Here is a 27,360-nt window from a genome sequence, read left to right on the forward strand (position 1 = left end):
TCGGTCCTGTTTCTGATGTTGAGTCGGAGAGGACTCTGAAGCTCTGAAGCTCAGAGATCCTTAGTCTGTGTGCAGGGCAACCAGAGGCTGTTTTGCAGTGAGCAGTGTGCGCTGACTAATCATGTTCCGTCACTTCCTCATTCTTACCTCAATCTCTGTATCTGCCAAGAGTCTTTACTTCATTCCTAATAATTAGTTACGATTAAAGCACTGATATCTTCTGGGCTGGGATGTGGAGCAGGAAGTTGGGGAACCTAAGCTCGGCATCACTGCACTCACTGCCCTGTACACAGAGTGAACAGGGTCACAAGTGGACGGGTATCTCTGCTTCCCCGGTGAGGATCAGTTGTCCAGAATAGAGTCTGCCTAACATTGGGGTAGCTTCCTTCTGCTCTGGAGCAGCTGTTCTCTGCCTTCTCTAACTCTGTGGGTTTCCTCTTCTGGGAGAATGAACACTCTGTGAATTCAAAGCGCCTTGCAGGTTTGGGCCCATTACAGCCCTCGGCTTGCTACTTTCATTCCGGATCGTCAGAGGTGAGTGTATTGTTTCTCAATTGAGTGTGTGTGTGTGTGTGTGTGTGTGTGTGTGTGTGTGTGTGTGTGTGTGTGTGTGTGTGTGTGTGTGTGTGTGTGTGTGTGTGTGTGTGTGTGTGTGTGTGTGTGTGTGTGTGTGTGTGTGTGTGTGTGTTGGTGAGCCTGTGTCTATGTGTGGGGACATTCATACAAGTCATAATCTCCGGGTATGTGTCAGCTATTCCACATGGAATCCATTCTTATGGCCGGGGTGTACAGTCTCAGGAGCTGGGAGAGTGAGACAGCTCGTGTTACTGTGCTGAACAGGCTGGCCATGTCCACTCTCCCCCATGAGAGCCAAACCAACCTTTGATGGGGTGGGGAGACGGTAACCAGAAAAGGCACTGGGTTAGTTATTCATATCTCATGAATATGAGATCATGATTAGGATTTGAGATTTAATGTTAATGTTGTGGTGTGGAGTTTGGGTTCAGAGTTTGTGACAAGGTTCTGTGTCAGAGTGTGAGTGTGTGTCTATCTGTGTGTGTGATTGTTTGTCTACCTGTGTGCATCGATGTGTGTGTGTGTGTGTGACCATTTGTATGCGTGTGTGTCTGTCCATCTCTCTGAGTCTATAAGAAGTAGGTGTGGGTGTAGCCATCTGGCCTGTCGAGCCTGCTCTGCCATTCAATGAGATTGTGTGTGTGTGGGTGAGTGTGTCTGTGAGTGTGTGTGCGTGCATGTGTGTGTGAATGTGTGTGGGTGCGTGTGTGTGTCTGTCTGTGTGTGAGTGTGTGTGCGTGTGTGTGTCTGTGTGTGAGTGTGCGTGTGTGTGTGTGTCTGTCTGTCTGTGTGTGTGAGTGTGTGTGTGTGCGTGTGTGTGTCTGTCTGTGGGTGAGTGTGTCTGTGTGTGAGTGTGTGTGCGTGTGTGTGCGTGTGCCTGTGTGTGAGTGCGTGTGTGTGTGTGTCTGTGGGTGAGTGTGTCTGTGAGTGCGTGTGTGTGTGTGTGTCTGTCTGTCGGTGAGTGTGTGTGTGTGTGTCTGTCTGTGGGTGAGTGTGTCTGTGTGTGAGTGTGTGTGCGTGTGCCTGTGTGTGAGTGCGTGTGTGTGTGTCTGTCTGTCGGTGAGTGTGGGTGTGTGTGCGTGTGTCTGTCTGTGGGTGTGTGTGCGTGTGTCTGTGTGTGAGTGCATGTGTGTGTGCGTGTGTCTGTGTGTGAGTACGTGTGTGTGTGTGTGTGTGTGTGTGTGTGTGTGTCTGTGGGTGAGTGTGTCTGTGACTAGCTTTAGGCCACATTGCACAACCTGTTGGAGAGTCAGTGATGTGTCAGATGGAACGCTGACCAGGGTGTGACCAAGCTCAGAGGTCTGTGTTCTGGGTATTTGGAGCTGCAGCCTATTTATAAACCTTGGCTCTCTGGAGAAACTATAGACCAATGATCATAATAAGCTAAATGTTGACAAGAAAAGGCAGAAGTAAACAGGATATTCATGGATACCTCCTCCTCCCCACCTAACCCTCCTCTGAAATTCAATTGTTTCCTCTCTGTAGCCTTTCCCGTAACATCCCCCCTTGCAAACCCCTGCCCTTCCACTCCAATTCCTGCTACCCCCAAATCCCCTTGCCCTCCCTTTGGCCCACAATCTATCCTCTACCCCTCCAGCTCTTCTTCCCACACCCTCTGAGGGTCAGCCATTTCTTCCTGAACCATGTTGCTAATTGCCATTCGGGCTAAGCTCCCTCAGTTCACCACTGGTGAGAGGGCTTTCTCTGTCTGGGACTGTCCCATCACTCGAAGGGCTGGCTGCCGTCGGAAGACTTCTCTCCCCTCTCCCAAGGGGAGCGGAGATATCTGGTCCTGGCCAGGAGGTGCAGAGCGCAGGCTTTCACGGGGGTGTGATGGGAGTTGGAGTGGAGAACGAGGGGGATCTTATTGAAACCTATTGCATATTAAAAGCTGAAGGGTCTCGGCCCGAAACGTCGACAGCGCTTCTCCCTATAGATGCTGCCTAGCCTGCTGTGTTCTACCAGCATTTTGTGTGTGTTGTTGTTTGCATATTAAAAGCCCTCGATAGAGTGAATGTGGAGAGGATGTTTCCTATACTGGGGGAGTCTAGGACCAGAGGACACAGATAGAGTGGATGTGGAGAGGATGTTTCCTATAGTGGGGGAGTCTAGGACCAGAGGACACAGATAGAGTGGATGTGGAGAGGATGTTTCCTATAGTGGGGGAGTCCAGGACCAGAGGACACAGATAGAGTGGATGTGGAGAGGATGTTTCCTATAGTGGGGGAGTCTAGGACCAGAGGACACAGATAGAGTGGATGTGGAGAGGATGTTTCCTATAGTGGGGGGAGTCTAGGACCAGAGGACACAGATAGAGTGGATGTGGAGAGGATGTTTCCTATAGTGGGGGAGTCTAGGACCAGAGGACACAGATAGAGTGGATGTGGAGAGGATGTTTCCTATACTGGGGGAGTCCAGGACCAGAGGACACAGATAGAGTGGATGTGGAGAGGATGTTTCCTATAGTGGGGGAGTCTAGGACCAGAGGACACAGATAGAGTGGATGTGGAGAGGATGTTTCCTATAGTGGGGGGAGTCTAGGACCAGAGGACACAGATAGAGTGGATGTGGAGAGGATGTTTCCTATAGTGGGGTAGTCTAGGACCAGAGGACACAGATAGAGTGAATGTGGAGAGGATGGTTCCTATAGTGGGGGAGTCTGGGACCAGAGGACACAGATAGAGTGGTTGTGGAGAGGATGTTTCCTATACTGGGGGAGTCTAGGACCAGAGGACACAGATAGAGTGGATGTGGAGAGGATGTTTCCTATACTGGGGGAGTCTAGGACCAGAGGACACAGATAGAGTGAATGTGGAGAGGATGGTTCCTATACTGGGGGAGTCTAGGACCAGAGGACACAGATAGAGTGGGTGTGGAGAGGATGTTTCCTATAGTGTGGGAGTCTAGGACCAGAGGACACAGATAGAGTGGATATGGAGAGGATGGTTCCTATAGTGGGGGAGTCTGGGACCAGAGGACACAGATAGAGTGGATGTGGAGAGGATGTTTCCTATAGTGGGGGAGTCTGGGACCAGAGGACACAGATAGAGTGAATGTGGAGAGGATGGTTCCTATAGTGGGGGAGTCTGGGACCAGAGGACACAGATAGAGTGGATGTGGAGAGGATGGTTCCTATACTGGGGGAGTCTAGGACCAGAGGACACAGATAGAGTGGTTGTGGAGAGGATGTTTCCTATACTGGGGGAGTCTAGGACCAGAGGACACAGATAGAGTGGATGTGGAGAGGATGATTCCTATACTGGGGCAGTCTAGGACCAGAGGACACAGATAGAGTGGGTGTGGAGAGGATGGTTCCTGTAGTGGGGGAGTCTAGGACCAGAGGACACAGATAGAGTGGATGTGGAGAGGATGGTTCCTATAGTGGGGGAGTCTGGGACCAGAGGACACAGATAGAGTGGATGTGGAGAGGATGTTTCCTATACTGGGGGAGTCTAGGACCAGAGGACACAGATAGAGTGGATGTGGAGAGGATGGTTCCTATACTGGGGGAGTCTAGGACCAGAGGACACAGATAGAGTGGATGTGGAGAGGATGGTTCCTATACTGGGGGAGTCTAGGACCAGAGGACACAGATAGAGTGGATGTAGAGAGGATGGTTCCTATACTGGGGCAGTCTAAGAGTAGAAGGTACAGACTCAGAGTAGAGGGACATTCAATTTAGAACAGAGATGAGAGGGGATTTCTTTAGCCAGAGGGTGGTGAATAATTGCTACAGACAGCTGTGGCGGCCAAATCATTGGGTATATTTAAAGCAGAGGTTGATGGATTATTGATTCGACAGAGCATCAATAGTTATGGGGAGAGGGCAGTCCTTCTTTATACATAATGCTTCCCTCAGAAAAACCCTCCCCAAATGTGTAAAATCAGTGGAGACAAATGTGAGTTCCTTCTGGTCAGAAGCAGGAGAGCAGGAGAATTTAAAATGGGGAACACAGGAAGTGCGGAGCAATTGAACAAATACTTTCATGCAACACACACAAAATGCTGGAGGAACTGAGCAGGCCGGGCAGCATCTATGGAAAACAGTAAACAGTCAACGTTTTGGGGTCTTGGACTGAAAAGTCGACTGTTTATTCTTTTCCATCGATTCTTTTCCTGACCTGCTGAGTTGCTCCAGTGTGCTGTTGTGTTGTTTTGGATTTCCAACCCTTGCAGATTTTCTCATGTTTGAAATGCTTTCACTTTGTCTTCACACAGTAAACCACAAGTAACTTCCCAGAAATGCTGCGGAACCAAAGGGCTAATCAAAGACATTAATTTTAGTTAAAGCAAAGGCACTGGAGAAATTAACGGGACCGAGAGTTGTTAAGTTCCTGCTTTCGGCCCAAAATGTTGCTGTGTGTTCATTTCCACAGACACTGGCTGACCTGCTGAGTTCCACCAGCATTTTGTGTGTGTTACATTAGAAGTGTAGTCCAGTACAGCCAGGAACAGGCCCTTTTGTCTGTCTGTGCCAACAGTGATACCAAAATAAGACCGTTAGAAATAGGGCAGAAACTGGCCACTCTGCCTTTTAATCATGACTGATCTACCATATTTCTCTACAGGACCTCATCCCTTCTCCTACCTGTGTTGTTGGTACCATGACTTCCGGCTGCTCACTTCTCCATGAGGTCTTATGGTCTCATATAACAATTACAGCACGGACAACACTCATGGACTGGTATATTTTTCCCTCATTCTCCTGCCTTCTTCCCATAAACTTAGTCACCCTTACTGAATTTATTAAAACAAATCCCATCTGCAGGTGATTAATATTCCACATTTTATATCTGTTTAAATTACTTTTAAACATTCCTATTGAATCTGCTTCTGCTACCATCCCTGACAGTATGTTGCAGGCATCCACTGTACTCTGTGTAAATCAAAATCTGCATTTTATTTAAACGTCCTCCCTCTCACCTTAAACTTCTGCCTTTACTATTTGACATTTACACCCTGGGAAAAGACTCTAACTATCTACCCTGTTCACAACTCTCATAGTGTTATAATCTTACAGTATCCTAATGAAGGGTCTCGGACTGAAATGTTGACTGTTAATTCCTCTCCATTGACGCTGCCTGACCTGTTGAGTTCCTCCAGAATTTTATGTGTGTTTCTGGAAATTGTGGCATTCATTGGGACAGAATTTGTAAAGCGTTTTGCTGAAGCAGTGTACAATTGGCACTGGGACTATGTGGCCTTCTCTTAGGAATTGAGGCTGAAGTGTCAGTGGGCAAGTACTTGGGGACTGTGTAACGTGTTCTGTAATGCCCCAGTGCAAAGTGTCTTTGCCTCCTCCCAAGGCTCTTCACTCAGAGAGGGGAATGAGATGCTAGCCATGAAGAAAACTGTTGGAGTGATGACAAAAGCAGGCGTGCGGGGAAGCCAGGCTCCTCCCTCGGTATTGCAGCCACCCCAAGCCGGACGCTCACTTCGCAGACCTACACAGCACAATGAGGTAGGAGGACACATCAACCCTCAACGCGATGAGGGAAGGTCGCCCACCTCCACCTCTTGGACAGCACTGGTTATACTGGCGAATTGGATTTCTTCAAGGTGTGGAGGGATTGGTGAGAGATCTGGGTGGGAAGGACCTCTCCTTTTAGGAGAGGTTTGGAACAGAAGGGCTGCTCATTGATGGTAGACTCCACTGTTCCAGCACAGCCCTCCTCCACCAGTGTGGCACTGACCTCTCCAGTGGGGATGACACTGAGGTCAAGGACTGACCCCTCCAGTGGAGGTAACACTGGAGTCAAGATTTCACCCTCCAGTGGGTGTGACACTAGGGTGAGAGTTTGGGTTGACAGACAGGCAGACATACTTTATTGATCCCGAGGGAAATTGGGTTTCGTTACAGTCGCACCAACCAAAAATAGTGAAGAAATATAGCAATATAAAACCATAAATAATTAATAAAAAATAAATTATTCCAAGTGGAAATAACTCCAGGACCAGCCTATTGGCTCAGGGTGTCTGACACTCTGAGGGAGGAGTTGTAAAGTTTGATGGCCACAGGCAGGAATGACTTCCTATGACGCTCAGTGTTGCATCTTGGTGGAATGAGTCTCTGGCTGAACGTACTCCTGTGCCTAACCAGTACATTATGGAGTGAATGGGAGACATTGTCCAGGATGGCATGCAACTTGGACAGCATCCTCTTTTCAGACACCACTGTCAGAGAGTCCAGTTCCACCCCCACAACATCACTGGCCTTGCGATTGAGTTTGTTGATTCTGTTGGTGTCTGCTACCCTCAGCTTGCTGCCCCAGCACACAACAGCAAACAGGATAGCACTGGCCACCACAGCTTCATAGAACATCCTCAGCATCGTCCGGCAGATGTTAAAGGACCTCAGTCTCCTCAGGAAGTAGAGACGGCTCTGACCCTTCTTGTAGACAGCCTCAGTTTTCTTTGACCAGTCCAGTTTATTGTCAATTCGTATCCCCAGGTATTTATAATCCTCCACCATGTCCACACTGACCCCTTGGATGGAAACAGAGATCACCGGTGCCTTAGCCCTCCTCAGGTCCACCACCAGCTCCTTAGTTTTTTTCACATTAAGCTGCAGATGATTCTGCTTGCACCATGTGACAAAGTTTCGCACCGTAGTCCTATACGCAGCCTCATCTCCCTTGCTGATGCATCCAACTATGGCAGAGTCATCAGAAAACTTCTGAAGATGGCAAGACTCTGTGCAGTAGTTGAAGTCCGAGGTGTAGATGTTGAAGAGAAAGGGAGACAGGACAGTCCCCTGTGGAGCCCCAGTGCTGCTGACCACTCTGTCTGACACACAGTGTTGCAAGCGCATGTACTGTGGTCTGTCAGTCAGGTAATCAATAATCCATGACACCAGGGAAGCATCCACCTGCATCACTGTCAGCTTCTCACCCAGCAGAGCAGGGCGGATGGTGTTGAACGCACTGGAGAAGTAAAAAAACATGACCCTCACAGTGCTCGCCGGCTTGTCCAGGTGGGCGTAGACACGGTTCAGCAGGTAGATGATGGCATCCTCAACTCCTAGTCGGGGCTGATGGGTCTTGTTTGATGCTGAGGCAGGAGATGTGGGACAATCCTGACCAAACTGAGATGGAACAGGTGCAAGGTCTAAATAACCTGTTGTTGCAAGAGCTGGGTTGGTTTGGCTGTGCTGATGTGGCCCAGATCATTACTAAACTCAATCCCTTCCACAGGTAAAGAGTCGAAGCTTTGCTGAGGTCACCCCAAAGAGCAAAGCTCAGACAAAGAGTCTGCAAATGACAGCGACATCCATTACGACCAAGGCCAGGAGTCCAGGTCAGAGGGCAGAGGGCAGCACCAGTCCTTATATTGAACATGGGTGATGACAGAATAACTCAGAACAGAGCTCAGATTAAGTCAGGGATGGCTTGGGACTGGGAATAAAGAATGGGGTCTGTGAATAGGAATGGGGAGTGGGAATAGGAAATGGTGAGGAGATGGTGTCTCATCAGGTTAATGGTGAAGAAGGTTATCACAGATTACAATGTGTTCTTGATCAGTGGCAAATGGATTTCAATACAGGGAAGTGTGAGGAGATGCATTTTGGTAAGCCAAACCATTGTAGGAGTTATCTTGTGAATAGTCGGGCACGAGGGAGTTTAATGGAACAGAGAAACCTTGGAGTAGAAGTGCATGGTTCATTGAAAGTGCCATCACAGGTAGGCAGGGTGATAAAAAGGATGTTTAGTACGCTGGACCTTCATCAGTCAGGACATTGAATATAGGAGCTGGGACATTACGTTACAGTTGAACAAGTCATTGGTAAACTACATTTGGAGTACTTGCACAGTTTTGGTCACCCTATCATACAAAAGATGTGGTTAAACTGGAAAGAGTGCAGGAAAGATTTCACAAGGATGTTGCTGGGATGAGACAGCTTGAATTATAGGGAGAGGGGTGACCTTATAGAAATGTTTAAAGTAACGAGAGATGGTAGCAGACTTCTCCCCAGGTTTGGGGAATCCAAAATTAGGGGGCATAGATTTAGGGTGAAAGAGAGGGGAAAGATTTTAAAAGGACCTGAGGGGCAACTTTTTCACCCAGAGGGTGGTGAGTTTGTAGAATGAGCTGCCAGAGGAAGTGGTTCTGGCAGGTACAACAGAAGAACTTGGACAAGTACATGGAGGAGGTGGGGGCTTAAGGAATATGGCCTGAACACAGGAAATTGAGACGAGCTGGGTGTGTACCATGGTCAGTATGGACTGGTTGTGCTGAAGGGCCTTATCTGTGCTGTCTTGCTCTGTGACTCTTGTTGATGCAGATGTGTTTGCAATAAGGAGTAGAGGGCAGTTTGAGGGGAAGTGGGGGATGGTTTGGATGTAGGAAAGGTTCGAGGAGGATTTGCTGTTTGAGGGGGGCTAGAGTTGTTGGGGATTTGAGACTGTGTACCCCACCCATTCGGCGAAAGTTTGGGGGTGAGCTTCAACAAGTGGTCAGAGTGTGATGCAAGCTTTCTGGTGACGGTGGTTTGGGGTCGCAGTTGGGCTGGAGTAAGGTTAGGCTTTGACATCAACCCAATGACTTACAGCGGAATGAAAAGCTTGAGCATGTAGATATTAGGAAAGAGGATGAGCTGGTGCTTTTGGAAAACATCAAGTTGGATAGGTCACCGGGACCAGACGGGATGTACCCCAGGCTACTGTGGGAGGCGAGGGAGCAGATTGCTGAGCCTCTGGCGATGATCTTTGCATCATCAATGGGGACTGGAGAGTCCCGGAGGATTGGAGGGTTGCAGATGTTGTTCCCTTATTGAAGAAAGGGAGTAGAAATAGCACAGGAAATTATAGACCAGTGAGTCTTACTTCAGTGGTTGGTAAGTTGATGGAGAAAATCCTGAGAGGCAGGATTTATGAACATTTGGAGAGGTATAATATGATTAGAAATAGTCAGCATGGCTTTGTGAAAGGCAGGACATGCTTTAAGAGCCTGATTGATTTTTGTGAGGATGTGACTAAACACATTGATGAAGGTAGAGCAGTATATGGATTTCAGCAAGGCATTTGATAAGGTACCCCAGGCAAGGCTTATTGAGAAAGTAAGGAGGCATGGGATCCAAGAGAACATTGCTTTGTGGATCCAGAACAGGCTTGCTCACAGAAGGCAAAGAGTGGTTGTAGACGGGTCATATTCTGCATGGAGGTCAGTGACCAGTGGAGTGCCTCAGGGATCTGTTCTGGGACCCCTTCTCTTCATGATTTTTATAAATGATCTGGATGAGGAAGTGGAGGGATGGGTTAGTAAATTTGCTGATGACACAAAGGTTGGGGGAGTTGTGGATAGTGTGGAGGGTTGTCAGAAGTGACAGTGGGACATTGATAGGATGCAAAACTGGGCTGAGAAGTGGCAGATGGAGTTCAACCCAGATAAGTGTGAGGTGGTTCATTTTGGTAGGTCAAATATAATGGCAGAATATAGTATTAATGGTAGGACTCTTGGCAGTGTGGAGGATCAGAGGGATCATGGGGTCCGAGTCCATAGGACACTCAAAGCTGCTGCGCAGGTTGACTCTGTGGTTAAGAAGGCATACGGTGCATTGGCCTTCATCAATCATGGGATTGAGTTCAAGAGCTATGTTGCAGCTATATAGGACCCTGGTCAGACCCCATTTGGAGTACTGTGCTCGGTTCTGGTCACCTCACTACAGGAAGGATGTGGAAACTATAGAAAGGGTGCAGAGGAGATTTACAAAGATGTTGCCTGGATGAGGGAGCATGCCTTATGGGAATAGGTTGAGGGAACTTGGGCTTTACTCCTTGGAGTGACAGAGGATGAGAGGTGACCTGATAGAGGAGAATAAGATGATAGGGGCATAGATTGTGTGGATAGTCAGAGGCTTTTTCCCAGGGCTAAAATGGCTAACACAAGGGGGCACAGTTTTAAGGTGCTAGGAAGTAAGTACAGAAGAGATATCAGGGTTAAGTTTTTTTTACGCAGAGAGTGGTGAGTGCGTGGAATGGACTGGTGGCAATGGTGGTGGAGGCAGATACAATAGGGTCTTTTAAGAGACTCCTGGATAGGTACATGGAGCTTAGAAAAATAGAGGGCTATGGGTAACCCTAGGTAATTTCTAAAGTAAGTACAGGATTGGCACAGCATTGTGGGCTGAAGGGCCTGTTTTGTTTTCTATGTTTCTATCGGGGCCAGTGTTGGGTTTCAAATGAAGTCAAGGCTGGGATCAGTTCAGAATCAGAGCTCAGGGTCAGTGATCAGGGTTGTTCAAGATTTGTGGTCCGTCCTTTGACCTCTGCCCTCTCCCCACAGGGACCCTATCGTCAGGCCGAGCCATTGCTCCAATCCGCAGGGAGATGCCGAAGGAACCCATTTCCCAGGGTCAGACTCACCGGGTAGGGCCGGGCCCAAGGGATCAGTGGTTGCAGGGTCCCAAGAGTCTGAGACCACCAGAGGTGGCCAGATCCCGACTGAAGGTCTGCCCAGCACACCCCACACTGGAAAGAGGAGGTGTGAGGTCCCGCAGGAAAACCAGCAGCTTCTCCCAGGGGCCCCCGACCCTTGACCCCTCAACCTCCAACTCCTGCCCTGCCATAGATCTACCTTCTGACCCTTCAAACTCCAACCCCCCGACTTCCAACTCCTGTACTGCCGAAGATCTGCCGTGTGATCTCCTGACCTCCAACCCTTTGCCCACTGACCCCGACCCTGCCAAAAACCTGTCCTCTGACTCCCTGACCTCTGCCTCCCCTCCCTCCAACCCCTTGCCCTTCAAACATTTGGCCTCTTACCCCCTGACTTCCAGCTCCTTCCCCTTATACCATGTCAGTGCTGATAACTCCAACCCAGGATCATTGTCTGTGTGTGGGGAGGGGAACCACTCTCCCCCGGTGGTCTGGACCCCTCAGTTTCAGGGTCTAGGTCAGGGGAGGGAGCTGGGATCCGAGCAGCAGCTTACAGCCTGTCCAGAATGGTCCAGGAATCTCAGAGATCAAGGGGGAGTCGAAGACTCAGTGGGAAGTCATAGTGGTGAGGCGAGCCCTCCTCAGGCAGAGAAACACAGAGCAGCGCAGGTTGGGGAATGCGGTACGATGGAAGCTGGGGATTGCAGAACAGTGCAGGGTGAGGACTGTGGAACAGCACAGGCAGAGGAACGCAGAGCAGCACGAGCTGGGAAACCAGAAACAGCGCAGGCCGGGGAATGCGGAGCAGCGCAGACCGGGGAATGCGAAGCAGCGCAGAGAGAGAGTTGTGCAGCGCAGGCCAGGGAATGCGAAGCAGCGCAGACAGAGAGTTGTGCAGCGCAGGCCAGGGAATGCGGAGCAGCGCAGACAGAGAGTTGTGCAGCGGAGGTCGGGGAATGCGGAGCAGCGCAGACAGAGAGTTATGCAGCACAGGCCGGGGAATGCGAAGCAGCGCAGACAGAGAGTTATGCAGCACAGGCCGGGGAATGCGAAGCAGCGCAGACAGAGAGTTGCAGTGCAGCGCAGGCTGGGGAATGCGGAGCAGCGCAGACAGAGAGTTGCAGTGCAGCGCAGGCCGGGGAGTTTGAAACAGCATTTGCCAGGGAATGCGGGGCAGCACTGGCAGATGGAAGTAGTACAGTGCAGTACCGGGATCGTGGAACAGTGGCAACCAGAGACTGTGGATCACTGCAGACTGTGGAATGCAGAACAGTACAGGCCAGCAAGTTGTTCGGCATCAATGAGACCAGCACTGACGGGGAGCGGTCAAGCACTGGGCGCTCGAAGCATGCAGAGTGTGACCATGGGGCGTGTCCGCACACGGAGAGTTCGGCAATGGGAGCAGCATCACCGGAACCTGGCTCCCAGCCCCCGGAACACAGCTACTCACAGGTGAGGCTTTTATGCTGTGGCACTGCTTCCTGCATGGTAGCAGCTGGAATAGATTGTGGTTGGGATGGCTTGGGTGTCTAATGATCCTACTTCCCTACCTTGTAAATGTCCTGAATCATGGGAAGTTCACAATTACAGATGCACTGGGCTGTCCGCATCATCTCTGCAGAGTCCTGCGAGTAGTGGAGGTATAGGAGGAGAATTAGGCCATTTGGCCCATTGTGTCTGCTCCGCCATTTCATCATGGCCAATCTATTTTTCTTCTCAGTCCCAATCTCCTGTCTTCTGTCTGTGTTCCTTCATGCCCTGACCAATCAAGAATCTATCAATCTCTGCCTTAAATATACATAAAGACTTGGCCTCCACAGTTGCCTGTGGCAAAGAATTCCACAGATTCATCACCCTCTGGCTAAAGAAATTCCTCCTCATCTCCATTCTAAAAGAACACCCCTCTGGTCTTAGACTGTCCCACAGGAAACAACTTCTCCACATCCACTCCGTCAAGATAGACTTCAATGAGGTCACCCCTCACTCTTCTGAATTCTAGTGAATACAGGACCAGAGTCATCAAACACTCTTCATATGACAAACTGTTCAATCCTAGGATCCTTTTTTTGAACTTCCTTTGAACCCTCTCTAGTTTCAACACATTCTTTCTAAGGGGTCCAAACTTGCTTACAGCACACCAAATGAGGCCTCAACAGTGCTTTGTAGAGTTCCAACATTACATCCTTGCTTTTGTGTTCTAGTCCTCTTGAAATGAATGTGAACACTGCATTTGCCTTCCTCACCACAGACTTAACTTGTAAGTTAACCTTTAGGGAATCTTGCACAAAGACTCCCAAGTCCCTTTGCGACTCAGTGTTTTGTATTTTCTCTCCATTTAGAAAATAGTCTACCCTTTCATTTCTTCTGCCAAAGTGAATGACCATACACTTCCCAACACTGTATTACATCTGCAATTTTTTTGCCCATTCTACAGTCCTTCTGTAGCCTCTCTACTTCGTCAAAACTACCTGCCCTTCCATCTATCTTCATTTCATCTGCAAACTTTGCAAAAAAACCATCAACTCCATTGACATATAACGTAAAAAGAATCGGTCCCAACACAGACCACTGTGAAACACTACTAGTTACCGGCAGCTGGCCAGAAAAGGCTCCCTTTATTCCCACTCTTTGCCTCCTACCAATCAGCCATTGCTTTATCCATGCTAGAATCTTTGCTGTAAGACCATGGGCTCGTAGCTTGTTAGGCAGACTCGTGTGGCACCTTTTCAAAGGCCTGAAAATCCAAATACACATCAACCGATTTCTTTTCTCTATCCTGCTTGTTATTTCTTTTGTCAAGCAAGATTTTCCCTCGAGGAAACCATGCTGATTACCTGTTTTATCATGTGCTTCCAAAAACCCTGAGTCCTCATCCTTAACAATCGACTCCATCATCTTCCCAATCACTAAGCTTAGACTAACTGGCCTATAGTTTCCTTTCTTCTGTCTCTCTCCCTTCTTGAAGAGTGGAGTGACATTTGTAATTTTCCAGTCTTCCAGAACCATTTCAGAATCTAGTGATCCTTGAAAGATCATTACTAATGCCTCCACAATCTCTTCAGCTACCTCTTTCAGAATCCTGGGGTGTACACCATCTGGTCCAGGTGACTTATCTACTTTCAGACCTTTCAGTGTCCTACGATCCTTCTGTCTAGTTAATGTAATTTCACACACTTCATGCTCCCTGACATCTGAATTTCCATCATACTGCTGGTGTCTTCCACAGTAAAGGTTGATGCAAAATGTTTATTCAGTTTGTCCTCCATTTTATTGTTTCCCATTACTACCTCTTCAGCATTGTTTTCCAGTGGTCCAATATCCATTCTCACTACTCTTTTACACTTTATGTATCTGAAGAAACTTCTGGTATCCTCTTTAATACTATTGGCTAGCTTACTTTCGTATTCTATCTTTACCTTTGTAATGACTCTTTTAGTTGCCTTCTGTTGCTTTTTAAAAATTTCCTAATACCCTAATTTCCCACTAAATTTTGCTCTATTATATGCCCACTCTTTGGCTTTTATGTTGGCTTTGACTTTCCTTGTTAGCCATGGTTGTGTCATCTTGCAGTTAGAATACCTTTCTCTTTGGGATGTATATATCCTGTGCCTTCTGAATTGCTTCCAGAAATTTCCAGCCATTGCTGCTCTGCAGTCATCGCTACCAGTGTTTTTTTTCAATTGGTTCCAGCCAGTTGCTCTCTCAAGCCTCTATAACTCCCTTTACTCCACTGTAATACTGATACATCTGACTTTAGCTTCTCTTTTCAAAATTCAGGGTGAATTTAATCATATTATGATCACATGCACCTAAGCGTTCTTAAGCTCTCTAATCAATTCTGCTTCACTGCACAACACCCATGATGCACCATCAATAACTCTCGGAGACGGGAGGCGAACGATAGGCTTTTATTAACTGCAAGAGACCACGATTAGCAGCAAGAGACCACCACACAACATCCTGGAGACTGAGGGGGGAGCAGTGCCTCCAATCGCCTTTATACAGGGGTCTGTGGGAGGAGCCACAGGAGCAGTCAGCAGAGGGGCGTGTCCAGACAGGTATATGTAGTTCACCACAACCCAATCCAGAATAGTTGATCGTCTAGTGGGCTCAACCACAAGCTGCTCTAAAAAGCCATTTCTTAGACACTCTGGAAATTCCCCTCCTGGAATCCAGCACCAACCTGATTTTCCTAATCTACCTGTATATTGAAATCCCCCATGACTTTTGTAACATTGCCCTTTTGGCGTGCATCCTGTTGTAACTTGTAGACCACATCCTTACTACTTTTTGGGGGTCTGTATACAACTCCCATCAGGGTCCTTTTACCCCTTACAGTTCCTTAGCTCTATCCACAATGATTCAACACCTTCCCACCCTATGCCACCTCTTTCAAATGACTTGATTTCATTTTTTACCAACAAAACAGGCTACACCACCTCCACCCCACCCCCCGTCTTCCTGCCTGTCCTTTCAATACAATGTGTATCCTTGGACATTAAGTTCCCAGCTATAATCCTCTTTCAGCCATGATTCAGTGATGCCTACGACATCATACCTGCCAATCTGCAACTGTGCTGCAAGTTCATCTACCTTATTCTGTACACTGTATGCATTCAGATACAACACCTTCAGGCCTGTGTTCTTCCTTTACAATTTTGCCACACTATGTTCAACCTTCTGATCTCAAACTTGTCTGCGGTCTTACCAACATCTGCCTTCACAACATCTCCACTAAATGTCCTGGCATTCTGGTACCCTTCCCCATGCAACTCTAGTTTAAACCCCACCATGCAGCATTAACAAACTTTCCCACTGGGATATTAGTCCCCCTCCAGTTCGGGTGTAAATAGTCACTTCTGTACAGGTCCCACCTTCCCTGAAAGAGAGCCCAATGATCCAAAAATCCTTTGCTCTTCCTCCCACACCAATTCCTTAGCCACATATTAAACGGTATAATCTTCCTAGTTCTTACTTCACTAGCTTGTGGCATGGGTACCAATCCCGAGATCATAACCCTGGAGGTCCTGCCCTTTAACTTAGCACCTAACTCCCTGAACTCACTATGCAGAACCTTGTCACTCATCCTACCCACGTCATTGGTACATACATGGACCATGACCTCTGGTTGTTCATCCTCCCACTTAAGAATGCTGAGGACTTGTGAAACCCCCTGGTTTTCTTGTCTGTGTAAGTCTGGGGAAGACACTCTCTGGTCCCATCAAACTCATGAGATTGAGACAGCTGTCCCACCCCAAACCACAGTTTGTGTGGGTGCTCTGTAATTTGCTACCCTGTTACAAATTAGTGCCACGAAATAATGGACAGTACACTGCATAAAACTAATAGAATTATATTTATGAATCTTAACTTAAGGTAAAGAAAACCAAAAGAAAAGGGCCCATTTTAATTAAACAGTCAAATGTGCACAAGTTGGAGCTCATCTTGAACTTCTCTGTCACTCACGAGCTGGGCCCTCAGTCAACGTGAAAGCACACTCCACCTTCTGAACGATCCATCTTGACAAACGGGTCTCCCACTGGGTTGTACCCTACGACTGGTTCTCCCCAGCGCCTTCTCTCTTCATCTCCTGCCAAACAAAAGACCCAAGCTCAACATTAGTGTCCCTCACCAGAGAAACCTCCCTTCAGCTTTACCATCCTAATTGGATGGCATACATTTCTCCTCATCTCTTATCTTCAACAATAACCCAAACAAGTTGAAAATAAAACAGGCTCTCTTTCAGAACTGCTGAATGAAATACATACAGCATGACAGTACAAATATGAACCAGGGCATTACACTTGATTCGAGATATCCTGGACCCTGGTACCCAGGACACACCATAACATCCAGGAATCTCATTCTCATCCACAGACCCATCTGTCTGTTGCCCTAACTACAAATCCCCTATCACCACAGCATGCCTCTTCTCTCTTCCCTTCTGAGTCACAGTGGCAGACTGATGTACTGACTAACCACAGGGTACAGTCCCTGATGTACCAACTCTCCCCAGGTATAGTCTCTGAAATACCGCCTCCCGCCAGGGTCTGGTCAAGTTGTGCAAGGCCTAGAACTAGCATTTTAAACAGTGTTTATCCACATCAGTTTAGAGATGCTAAGGTGCATGGATCTGAGGCGTGCTATGGTTACAGGTGGATTGTGGAGGACATGGTGGAAATGGAGGGAAGGAGCAGCAGGTGAAGGAGCTAGAGGAGACGGTCTTCGAGTTGAGGGACCAGTTGGAACAACATCAGGCTGTGCGCCTGCACAACGAGAGGATCATCGAGCAGCTGGAGTGTAAGTTCCAACACCCACTGGGGCCCACACCCTCCACCTCAAACCCTACCCAGCCATCATCACTGAAATCTCAACACCCACTGGGGCCCACACCCTCCACCTCAAACCCTACCTAGCCATCATCACTGAAATCTCAACACCCACTGGGGCCAACACCCTCCACCTCAAACCCTACCCAGCCATCATCACTGAAATCTCAACACCCACTGGGGCCTACACCCTCCACCTCAAACCCTACCCAGCCATCATCACTGAAATCTCAACACCCACTGGGGCCTACACCCTCCACCTCAAACCCTACCCAGCCATCATCACTGAAATCTCAACACCCACTGGGGCCAACACCCTCCACCTCAAACCCTACCCAGCCATCATCACTGAAATCTCAACACCCACTGGGGCCCACACCCTCCACCTCAAACCCTACCTAGCCATCATCACTGAAATCTCAACACCCACTGGGGCCAACACCCTCCACCTCAAACCCTACCCAGCCATCATCACTGAAATCTCTACACCCACTGGGGCCCACACCCTCCACCTCAAACCCTACCCAGCCAACATCACTGAAATCTCAACACCCACTGGGGCCCACACCCTCCACCTCAAACCCTACCCAGCCAACATCACTGAAATCTCAACACCCACTGGGGCCCACACCCTCCACCTCAAACCCTACCCAGCCATCATCACTGGGATCCCAACACCCACTGGGGCCCACACCCTCCACCTCAAACCCTACCCAGCCATCATCACTGGGATCCCAACACCCACTGGGGCCCACACCCTCCACCTCAAACCCTACCCAGCCAACATCACTGAAATCTCAACACCCACTGGGGCCCACACCCTCCACCTCAAACCCTACCCAGCCATCATCACTGGGATCCCAACACCCACTGGGGCCCACACCCTCCACCTCAAACCCTACCCAGCCATCATCACTGGGATCCCAACACCCACTGGGGCCCACACCCTCCACCTCAAACCCTACCCAGCCAACATCACTGGGATCTCAACACCCACTGGGGCCCACACCCTCCACCTCAAACCCTACCCAGCCATCATCACTGGGATCCCAACACCCACTGGGGCCCACACCCTCCACCTCAAACCCTACCCAGCCATCATCACTGGGATCTCAACACCCACTGGGGCCCACACCCTCCACCTCAAACCCTACCCAGCCAACATCACTGAAATCTCAACACCCACTGGGGCCTACACCCTCCACCTCAAACCCTACCCAGCCATCATCACTGGGATCTCAACACCCACTGGGGTTTGTGCCCCCCACCTCAAACTCCGCCCAACCAACACAGTACCTGTTGGGAGAGAACTGGTGACTGTTTCAGGTGATTGTGTCACTGTCACCCGGTCCTCAACAGCAAAGAGCTGAGCATAGCAAAAAGGCTGAGTGCGTCAGAGGCCTGTATGAGAAACTCAAACCTTGGGCTCTCTCTCTCACTGTCTATACCTGTCCCCATTAACCCCCACCCCTTTCCCCAGCCTCCCTTTCCTAACAACAGCCTAACACTCCTTCTCCACTCCTCTCCCTCCGCTCCCCATGTCACCGATCGCTGCTTCGTTGTGCCATAATGGACACGGCATAGAACATATACAGGCCTTTCGGCCGTACTTGTCCATGCCACCAAAGCTCCTACTATTCTGCAAAGCTCCTCCTGACCTGTCCCTGTAGCTGCCCAGGTGTATCTGCCTCTGGCAGATCGTTTCATATTCTCACCACCATCTGTGTGAAGAAGCTGCCCTTTAATCTCTCCTCTCTCACACTGAATGTTGAATTTATGAATTTCCTTTCCTAGGTAAAGTGAAGTCTTTGGAAAGACAGAACCTGGAACTGGAGAAACAGCTGAAGATGTCCAACAGGAAAATGAAGGTGAGTGCTAGATCAGAGTTACTCAGTGTGCCAGCCTGTCACTGCAAAGGACCCAAAGATAATATAACAACAGCTTCACCCAGAGGGTGGAGAATCCTTGGAATCCATTGATGGCATGGAGGCCAAGTCATTGGGTATATTTAAAACAGCTGATAGGCTCTTGATTAGTTAGGGTGTCAAAGGTTACAGGGAGAAGGTCAGAGAACGGGGTTGAGAGAGATCATAAATCAGGCATGATGGAATGCTGCAGACTCAGGCCGAATGGCATAATTCTACTCCTATGTCTTATGGTCTGAGCTGCAGCTTCCATCCCATAAGCCATTCACTGGGTGGAATTTGGAATGTGTGTTTGTCCTTAGGCTGCACCGACTGGGCAATGTCAGTATTAGGGCTGGTCAGGGGTGGAATGTAATGGACCCCCATCTACTCCATATTGGCTCTTTAGGATTTGAGTTAATTGTTAGATTGATCCTCAGAAGAGTTTCACAAAATCAGAATCTGGTTTATTATCATCGGCATGTGTCGTGAAACTTAACTTGGCAGCGTCAGTACAATGCAATACATGATAATATAGAAAGAAGAAAAAAATCATTTACAGTAAGTATATATGTATATTAAATAGTTAGATTAAAATAGTGCAAAACAGAAATAATATATTTTTAAAAAGTGAGGTAGTGTTCATGGGTTCAATGTCCATTTAGGAATCAGATGGCAGAGGGAAAGAAGCTGATTCTGAATTGCTGAGTGTGTGCCTTCAGGCTTCTGTATCTCCTTCCCAACAGTAATGATGAGAAGAGGACATGACCTGGGAGATGGGGTTCTTCAATAATGGATGCTGATTTCTGAGGCACTACTTGAAAATGTCTTTGATACTACGGAGACTAGTACCCTAGATTGAGCTGACTAATTTTACAACTGTCTGCAGCTTCTTTCGGTCCTGTGCAGTAGCCCCCCCCCCCCCCCCCCTCACTCCATACCAGACAGTGATGCAGCCTGTCAGAATACTCTCCATGGTATATCTATAGAAGTTTTTGAGTGTTTTAGGTAACAAATCAAATCTCTTCAAGCTCTTAATGAAATAGAGTCACTGTCTTGCCTTCTTTGTAGCTGCATCAATATGTTGGGAATAGATTATATGCTCAGAGATCTTGACACCCAGGAACTTGAAATTGCTCACTCTCTCCACTTATGATCCCTCTCTGAAGATTGGTTTATGTTCCCATGTCCTTTCAGATGTCATTAGAAACGGGGATTGTGCCGGAGGATTGGCGTATTGCTCATGTGGTTCCATTGTTTAAAAAGGGTTCTAGAAGTAAGCCTGGCAATTATAGACCTGTCAGTTTGACATCAGTGGTGGGTAAATTAATGGAAAGTATTCTTAGAGATAGTATTTATAATTATCTGGATAGACAGGATCTGATTAGGAGTAGCCAGCATGGATTTGTGCGTGGAAGGTCATGTTTGACAAACCTTATTGAATTTTTTGAAGTAGTTACGAGGAATGTTGACGAGGGTAAGGCAGTGGATGTAGTCTATATGGACTTCAGCAAGGCCTTTGACAAAGTTCCACATGGAAGGTTAGTTAAGAAGGTTCAGTCGTTAGGTATTAATGCTGGAGTAATAAAATGGATTCAACAGTGGCTAGATGGGAGATGCCAGAGAGTAGTGGTGGATAATTGTTTATCGGGATGGAGGCCGGTGACTAGCGGGGTGCCTCAGGGATCTGTTTTGGGCCCAATGTTGTTTGTAATATACATAAATGATCTGGATGATGGGGTGGTAAATTGGATTAGTAAGTATGCTGATGATACTAAGGTAGGAGGTGTTGTGGATAATGAGGTGGGTTTTCAAAGCTTGCAGGGAGATTTATGCCGGTTAGAAGAATGGGCTGAACGTTGGCAGATGGAGTTTAATGCTGAGAAGTGTGAGGTTCTACATTTTGGCAGGAATAATCCAAATAGAACATACAGGGTAAATGGTAGGGCATTGAGGAATGCAGTGGAACAGAGAGATCTAGGAATAACAGTGCATAGTTCCCTGAAGGTGGAGTCTCATGTAGATAGGGTGGTGAAGAAGGCTTTTGGAACGCTGGCCTTTATAAATCAGAGCATTGAGTACAGAAGTTGGGATGTAATGTTAAAATTGTACAAGGCATTGGTAAGGCCAAATTTGGAATATTGTGTATAGTTTTGGTCACCGAATTATAGGAAAGATATCAATAAATTAGAGAGAGTGCAGAGACGATTTACTAGGATGTTACCTGGGTTTCAGCACTTAAGTTACAGAGAAAGGTTGAACAAGTTAGGTCTCTATTCATTGGAGTGTAGAAGGTTGAGGGGGGATTTGATCGAGGTATTTAAAATGTTGAGAGGGATAGATAGAGTTGACGTGAAGAGGCTGTTTCCATTGAGAGTAGGGGAGATTCAAACGAGAGGACATGATTTGAGAGTTAGGGGGCAAAAGTTTAAGGGAAACGAGGGGGTATTTCTTTACTCAGAGGGTGATAGCTGTGTGGAATGAGCTTCCTGTAGAAGTAGTAGAGGCCAGTTCAGTTGTGTCATTTAAGGTAAAATTGGATAGGTATATGGACAGGAAAGGAGTGGAGGGTTATGGGCTGAGTGCGGGTAGGTGGGACTAGGTGAGATTAAGAGTTCGGCACGGACTAGGAGGGCCGGAATGGCCTGTTTCCGTGCTGTGATTGTTATATGGTTATATGGTTATATTATATGGTCCTACCCTTCCTGAAGTCCATAATCAGCTCTTTGGTAGTACTGATGTATAGTACAAGGTTATTGTTGTGACACCACTCAACTAACTGGTATGGGCTCCTGTATGGCCTCTCATCTCCATCTGAGATTCTACCAACAATTATTGTATCATCAGCAAATTTATAAATGGTATTTGAGCTGTGCCTAGCCACACAGTCGTGGGTGTGGAGAGAGTAGAGCAGTGGGGTGTGCCAGTGTTGATTATCAGTGAGGAGGAGACATTATTATCAATCCATAAAGATTGTGATCTTCAGGTTAGGAAGTTGAGGATCCAATTGCAAAAGGAGGTACAGAGGCCAAGGCTCAGTTGCTTATTGATCAGGACTGTGGGACTGTGGGACTGATGGTGTTAAACGCTGAACTATAGTGAACAAACAGCATGCTGACATAGGTGTTTGTATTGTCCAGGTAATCTAAGAGTGTGCGAAGAGCCATTGAGATTGCGTCTGCCATAGACCTATTGTGGCAATAGGCAAATTGTAGTTGGTCCAGGTCCTTGCTGAGGCAGGAGTTGATTCTAGCTATGACCAATGGGCAATCAGCCTATTGTCTCTGTACTAACACCATCAAGAGCTGTCCAGGCAGAATCACCCCTCACACTCTCCCCACAAATTGGGCAACACTTTCAGACATTTCCTTGCCCCTCGAATTTGGCAGAGGAGGTGTGATGTACACTCCATGCAGCGAGGCACGACAGTAGTGATGGTGTTGGCAAAGCTTCAGGAGGAAGATGCTGCTGCTAAAGGTCAAGTGGAAACACAGAAAGTGTAGGACACAGAATGAGGCAATTCAGCCCATCTTGTTCATGTCTGTCAACAAAGTTCTCCAGCCTTAGCCCAGGAATGCCCAGTTCTTCAGGTACAACTCCCAGGCACAGTTAAACATAAAGGATTTCAGTCATTGAGTTCCAGGAACCGCCCCCCCCCCCCCGCACCCCTCTGACAGTTTTACACAGTTCAACCACTCTTCCCTCAACCTTCTCCACTGTAAAGTACCCAAATAATTCCTTCTGGCCACATTTTACCAATTCTGATAACATCTTTGCAGTCTCCTCTAGCATCCTGTAGGCTGGGAAGGATTGGGATATCTGGGCTCTCTTCTACCATTCTCCCTGGCATTTCTTAGTGCTCTGGGATACAGCATATGTGGTCTGGAATATGAAAGGTGAATGTGTGTGGCCTGCACTAGAATAATGGGAGATGGAGAGCTGTGCTGAAAATGTGTGTGACAGATCAAATTTAGAGGCTGTGGTTGCAATTTATAGAGTCACATAACACAGAGACCACTCTTCTACTTTTCTACCTGTTTATACTTGCTCTAAAACCGATGTCCTCATGCTCCAAACCAATGCCCTCTTCACACTTTCCCCAAACGAATGTCCTCTTCCCCAAACCGAACGTCTTCTTCCCTCTTCCCTGAAACAATGTCCTTTTCCCTTTTCCCCAAACCAACGTCTTCTTCCCTCTTCCCCAAACCAACGTCTTCTTCCCTCTTCCCCAAACCAACGTCTTCTTCCCTCTTCCCCAAACCAACGTCTTCTTCCCTCTTCCCCAAACCAACGTCTTCTTCCCTCTTCCCCAAACCAACGTCTTCTTCCCTCTTCCCCAAACCAATGTCTTCTTCCCTTTTCCCCAAACCAATGTCTTCTTCCCTTTTCCCCAAACCAACGTCTTCTTCCCTCTTCCCCAAACCAACGTCTTCTTCCCTCTTTCCCAAACCAACGTCTTCTTCCCTCTTCCCCAAACCAATGTCCTTTTCCCTCTTCCCCAAACCGAACGTCTTCTTCCCTCTTCCCTGAAACAATGTCCTTTTCCCTTTTCCCCAAACCAACGTCTTCTTCCCTCTTCCCCAAATCAACGTCTTCTTCCCTCTTCCCCCAAACAAATGTTCTTTTCCCTTTTCCCTAAACCAATGTCCTTTTCCCACCTGCCCCAAATAAATGTGCTCTTCCCCCAAACCAATGTCCTCTTCCTTCTTACCTTTAAGCAATATCCTCTAGTTTTGGGCAAAAGGTTACTACTATTGACCCTCTCTTTGCCTGTCATAATTTTATACACCTCCATCAGTTTCTCCCTCAGCCTCCTCTGCCCCAGAGAAAACAGACCTGATGTCTCCAGTTACTGAAGCATTCCATTGCAGGTGAGGTTGTAGTGGGTCTGCATTCTGTTCCATGTGGTCTTCATCATCCTACTGAGCTACACAGTCCTCCTACTGTGGCTGTGACCAATAGCTTATAGAATAACAGAAAATTCCAGTGGTCATGGGCTGTGAATCACACAGCAAGTGTCCACCATCACCCACTGCCTCCTGTTGCCAAAGCAGTTTGCATCCCACTTGTCCCTGGCTAAGAGAGAGCTACAGAGTGTCGGTGAGAGAGAGAACATCCCAGAGGGAGTGTTGGTCGGGTAAACAATGAGGGCCTGTGTCTAGAACAAGGAGTGTGGGTAGGCAGAGGGGACACAGAGTCAAGGGGGTCAGCAGAGAACCAAATGAAGAATGTGTCCTGTGGTGAGTGGCCTACCTGAAAGGGAAGTGGAAGCACTTTGTGTAACAGCTTGCCAAAGGGAAACATCAGTGGAATGTGGGAAAGGCTGGAGCACAGAGTTAAATGGAGAGCATAGTTTGAATGGGTTGAATGGCCTCAAGTGAATTTAATGGTGATGTTGGGAAAACCTCTAAGAGGGAAGTTGCAATGAGAAGGTCTTCTGTAAGTCGAGGTAACCATGGACATTGCATCCATGGCATACTCAAGCCAGGGCAATCAGTACAATATAGAGAGCAAGCTGTTGCTCAGGCAGCAGTCTCGCTCCCTCTCTACGAGCTGATGAATCCAAAGGAACTCCAGCGGTATCACAGGAGTTGACAGTCAACATTAAACTCAATGTAGGACTGCCTTAGGGACTCCAGCTCTGGATTTTCCTTTGAGTTTACTTCCAAAGCCTCGCCCTTGGGTGGGTATAGCCGCAAAGCAGTGGAAGTTTGAGATCAGAGTTTTCCTTCTCCCAAATGGATTGTCAACCGTAGCTGACAAACCCCATCTGCCTGAATCAACTGGTTTTAAAGTGCCTGTAATCCACCTTTGCCCCTTCTCCTGTCTGTAGAAATGGTTCCAAAGGGCTTAGTAGCTAAGCTACACATGAAGGCCAGGAGCTGGACTTGGTTGTTGGAGGCTATTTGTGCCGCACACCATTGGGAGCATTTAATAGGTAGTGGGAGCTTGTCCCCATTACCACCTCCAGCTCTGACAACATTCAGGAAATTTAAGGAACTTGCAATGAAGAGGAAGTAACTGAACATTGGAAGAGAGGAGGAAGTGAAAGTGGGAGTGACAGGGTGAAGTTAAGAGGGTGGTTTGCAGTTCCTGAGCTGTAACTCTGCCCCACAGTATGGCTCAGTGCTCACCACAGGTAGGTGGTGTGACGAGAAAGGCAGATCATCATGGGGTGGGGGGGGGGCTCTGTTCATTAGATCCTGGGGTGGGGGCCTTTATTCATCAAATCCCAACCCACAAACAGACACAAGACCATCAGTAACTTTGCTTCCTATCTCTTCTGACCCTGCCTTTCTCACTGAGTTGCTCTCTGTCTCTGTCCCTCCCTGAGTCTCTCTCTCTCCCTCTATGCCTCTCTTTCTCTCCTTCCCTCCCCCTCTCCAACCTCACCCCTCCCACTCTCCCCTCTTTCCTCCTATCCCTTCCCCCTCCTCTCCAATCCCCCCCTCTCTCTCCTACCCCATCTCCATGGGTTATGATGAACCAAGAGGTTGTGTGTTCACACCTCCATCCCGTTTGATATTGGGCCGTAAGGTGTAGGGACAACAGCCCACTCCAACGGGTGTGTCGGCTGTCTCTGGGAATTATTGTTATTCATTGGCAGGAGGAAGAGGAGGAGTGGCGATATTTCCAGGCTGACCTGCAGACAGCGGTAGTGGTGGCCAACGACATGAAGTGCGAAGCACAGGAGGAGATGCGGGAGCTGAGGAAAGAGCTCCAGGAAGAGAGGAGGAAAATCAGGCAGCTGCACAGGGAGCTGGCTGCCGTTCGGGCTCTCAGGTGGGTAAGCAGCTTATGTCTGATGGCCAAAGTGGTCAGTTGCACAGTAGTCAGGCCCTGCTCTGCCAACTGCTGTCATCACCATAGGGATGTTCCTCACTGATTACGCCCTGGTTTGGATTTCCGCAGCTCCTGATGGGTCTGTCAGCAGAGGTTCAAAGCGACACACCAGCAAGGAGGAACTTGCATGTTTGAAAGGGCTGGGGATTGGCCAAGGGGCGGTGGGGACAGGGCCATTATTACTGAGTCCCAATATATCAGTGTACATATCCACCGTCCTGCCTGTCCAAAGCCTTTGCACTCTGATCACCTCTCCCCCTTACCCCTCCATCTCACTCCCTACCCGTCCTTCTCCATCCACAAACCCCCCTTATCATTACATGCCCTCATGAAATGGGGGTAGGGGAGTGAATGACCCATTCCACCCATCGTTTCAGACTCTTCTCCAACCTCAGCAGTATGTTCCTTCCTGATCTTGTAATAAAGCTATGGATCCCTTCCCAATGGTACATGGGGACATAAACCAAAGCCCTGTTATCCTCCTCTCTCCCCACTCCCCCCCCATGTTTGAGACTATGATTCCTGGTTGAATATACCGCACCAAGAAGAAACAGCAATACCCCTCCCAGCCAGTGAAGCTCAGAACTTCATACCTTTCTATTTGTCACCTCCTGTCATCCAGGACGTGACAGAGTACAGGCCCAGGATGCCAAATCTCTCTCCTTTCAAGAATCCAGCCACTCTGAGTCAATTTGAGGTCCCCAATCTCACAACTACACCTTTTCCTTGATAAGCAGCCCAGAAGGTGTGCAGTGTTCTAAATGTGGCCTCACTAAAGCTGGAGATAGGATGTATCTGTTCTTGTTCTTACATACATTTGTCACAGAGTTGTACAAAACAGACCCTTCAGCCCACCCTAATGCTAACCTTTTTGCTATCTACACTATCCAAGTTTTAGGTCTATATTCTTTTGTATATTTCCTAATGGTGTCTGTGTTAATGTCTGTCAAACATGGGGATCATATCTGACTCCAGCACTTCCTCTCTCTCTGGACACTGAGTCCTGCCAAACCCACCATTCCCCATAGAGTGAGCACCACATTTTCTATGTCCCATCTGCACGTCCATTCCCTCAACCCTTCCAACTGCCCCCTCCAAGCTACCTTTGCACTCCCAACACTCCCAGTTTTGATCATCACAACCTCACACAAGATCAATGTGTAAATCACTGATGTAGACAGAGACCAGCACCAATCTGCCTCACAGGACTTGTCAAAGCCTCTCTCCTGTCAATTCTGACCTGCCCAATCTATCAGGTGTTCCACCAATACCCACACTTGATTTTTCTATTAAAGACCTTCAGAAAGTCAAATGACACCATATTTACAACTTCAA

The 27,360-nt window shown here is 48.1% G+C and overlaps 1 protein-coding gene across 1 annotated transcript in view; it reads left to right on the forward strand.

The window, feature by feature from the left end:
- Window positions 1-200: 200 nt before the first annotated feature.
- The window catches only part of LOC140731551 (uncharacterized), a 44,463-nt gene continuing 17,303 nt past the window's right edge, over window positions 201-27,360 (forward strand). Inside the window, exons 1-7 of the mRNA XM_073053042.1 lie at window positions 201-534; window positions 5,883-6,037; window positions 7,770-7,872; window positions 10,858-12,401; window positions 17,105-17,249; window positions 19,073-19,146; window positions 25,790-25,965. Of these exons, the coding sequence (XP_072909143.1) occupies window positions 5,909-6,037; window positions 7,770-7,872; window positions 10,858-12,401; window positions 17,105-17,249; window positions 19,073-19,146; window positions 25,790-25,965 (2,171 nt within the window). The 5' untranslated portion in view covers window positions 201-534; window positions 5,883-5,908. The remainder of the gene's footprint in view (window positions 535-5,882; window positions 6,038-7,769; window positions 7,873-10,857; window positions 12,402-17,104; window positions 17,250-19,072; window positions 19,147-25,789; window positions 25,966-27,360) is intronic.

The sequence above is a fragment of the Hemitrygon akajei genome, chromosome 8, assembly GCF_048418815.1.
Source record: "Hemitrygon akajei chromosome 8, sHemAka1.3, whole genome shotgun sequence".
Lineage (NCBI taxonomy): Eukaryota > Metazoa > Chordata > Chondrichthyes > Myliobatiformes > Dasyatidae > Hemitrygon > Hemitrygon akajei.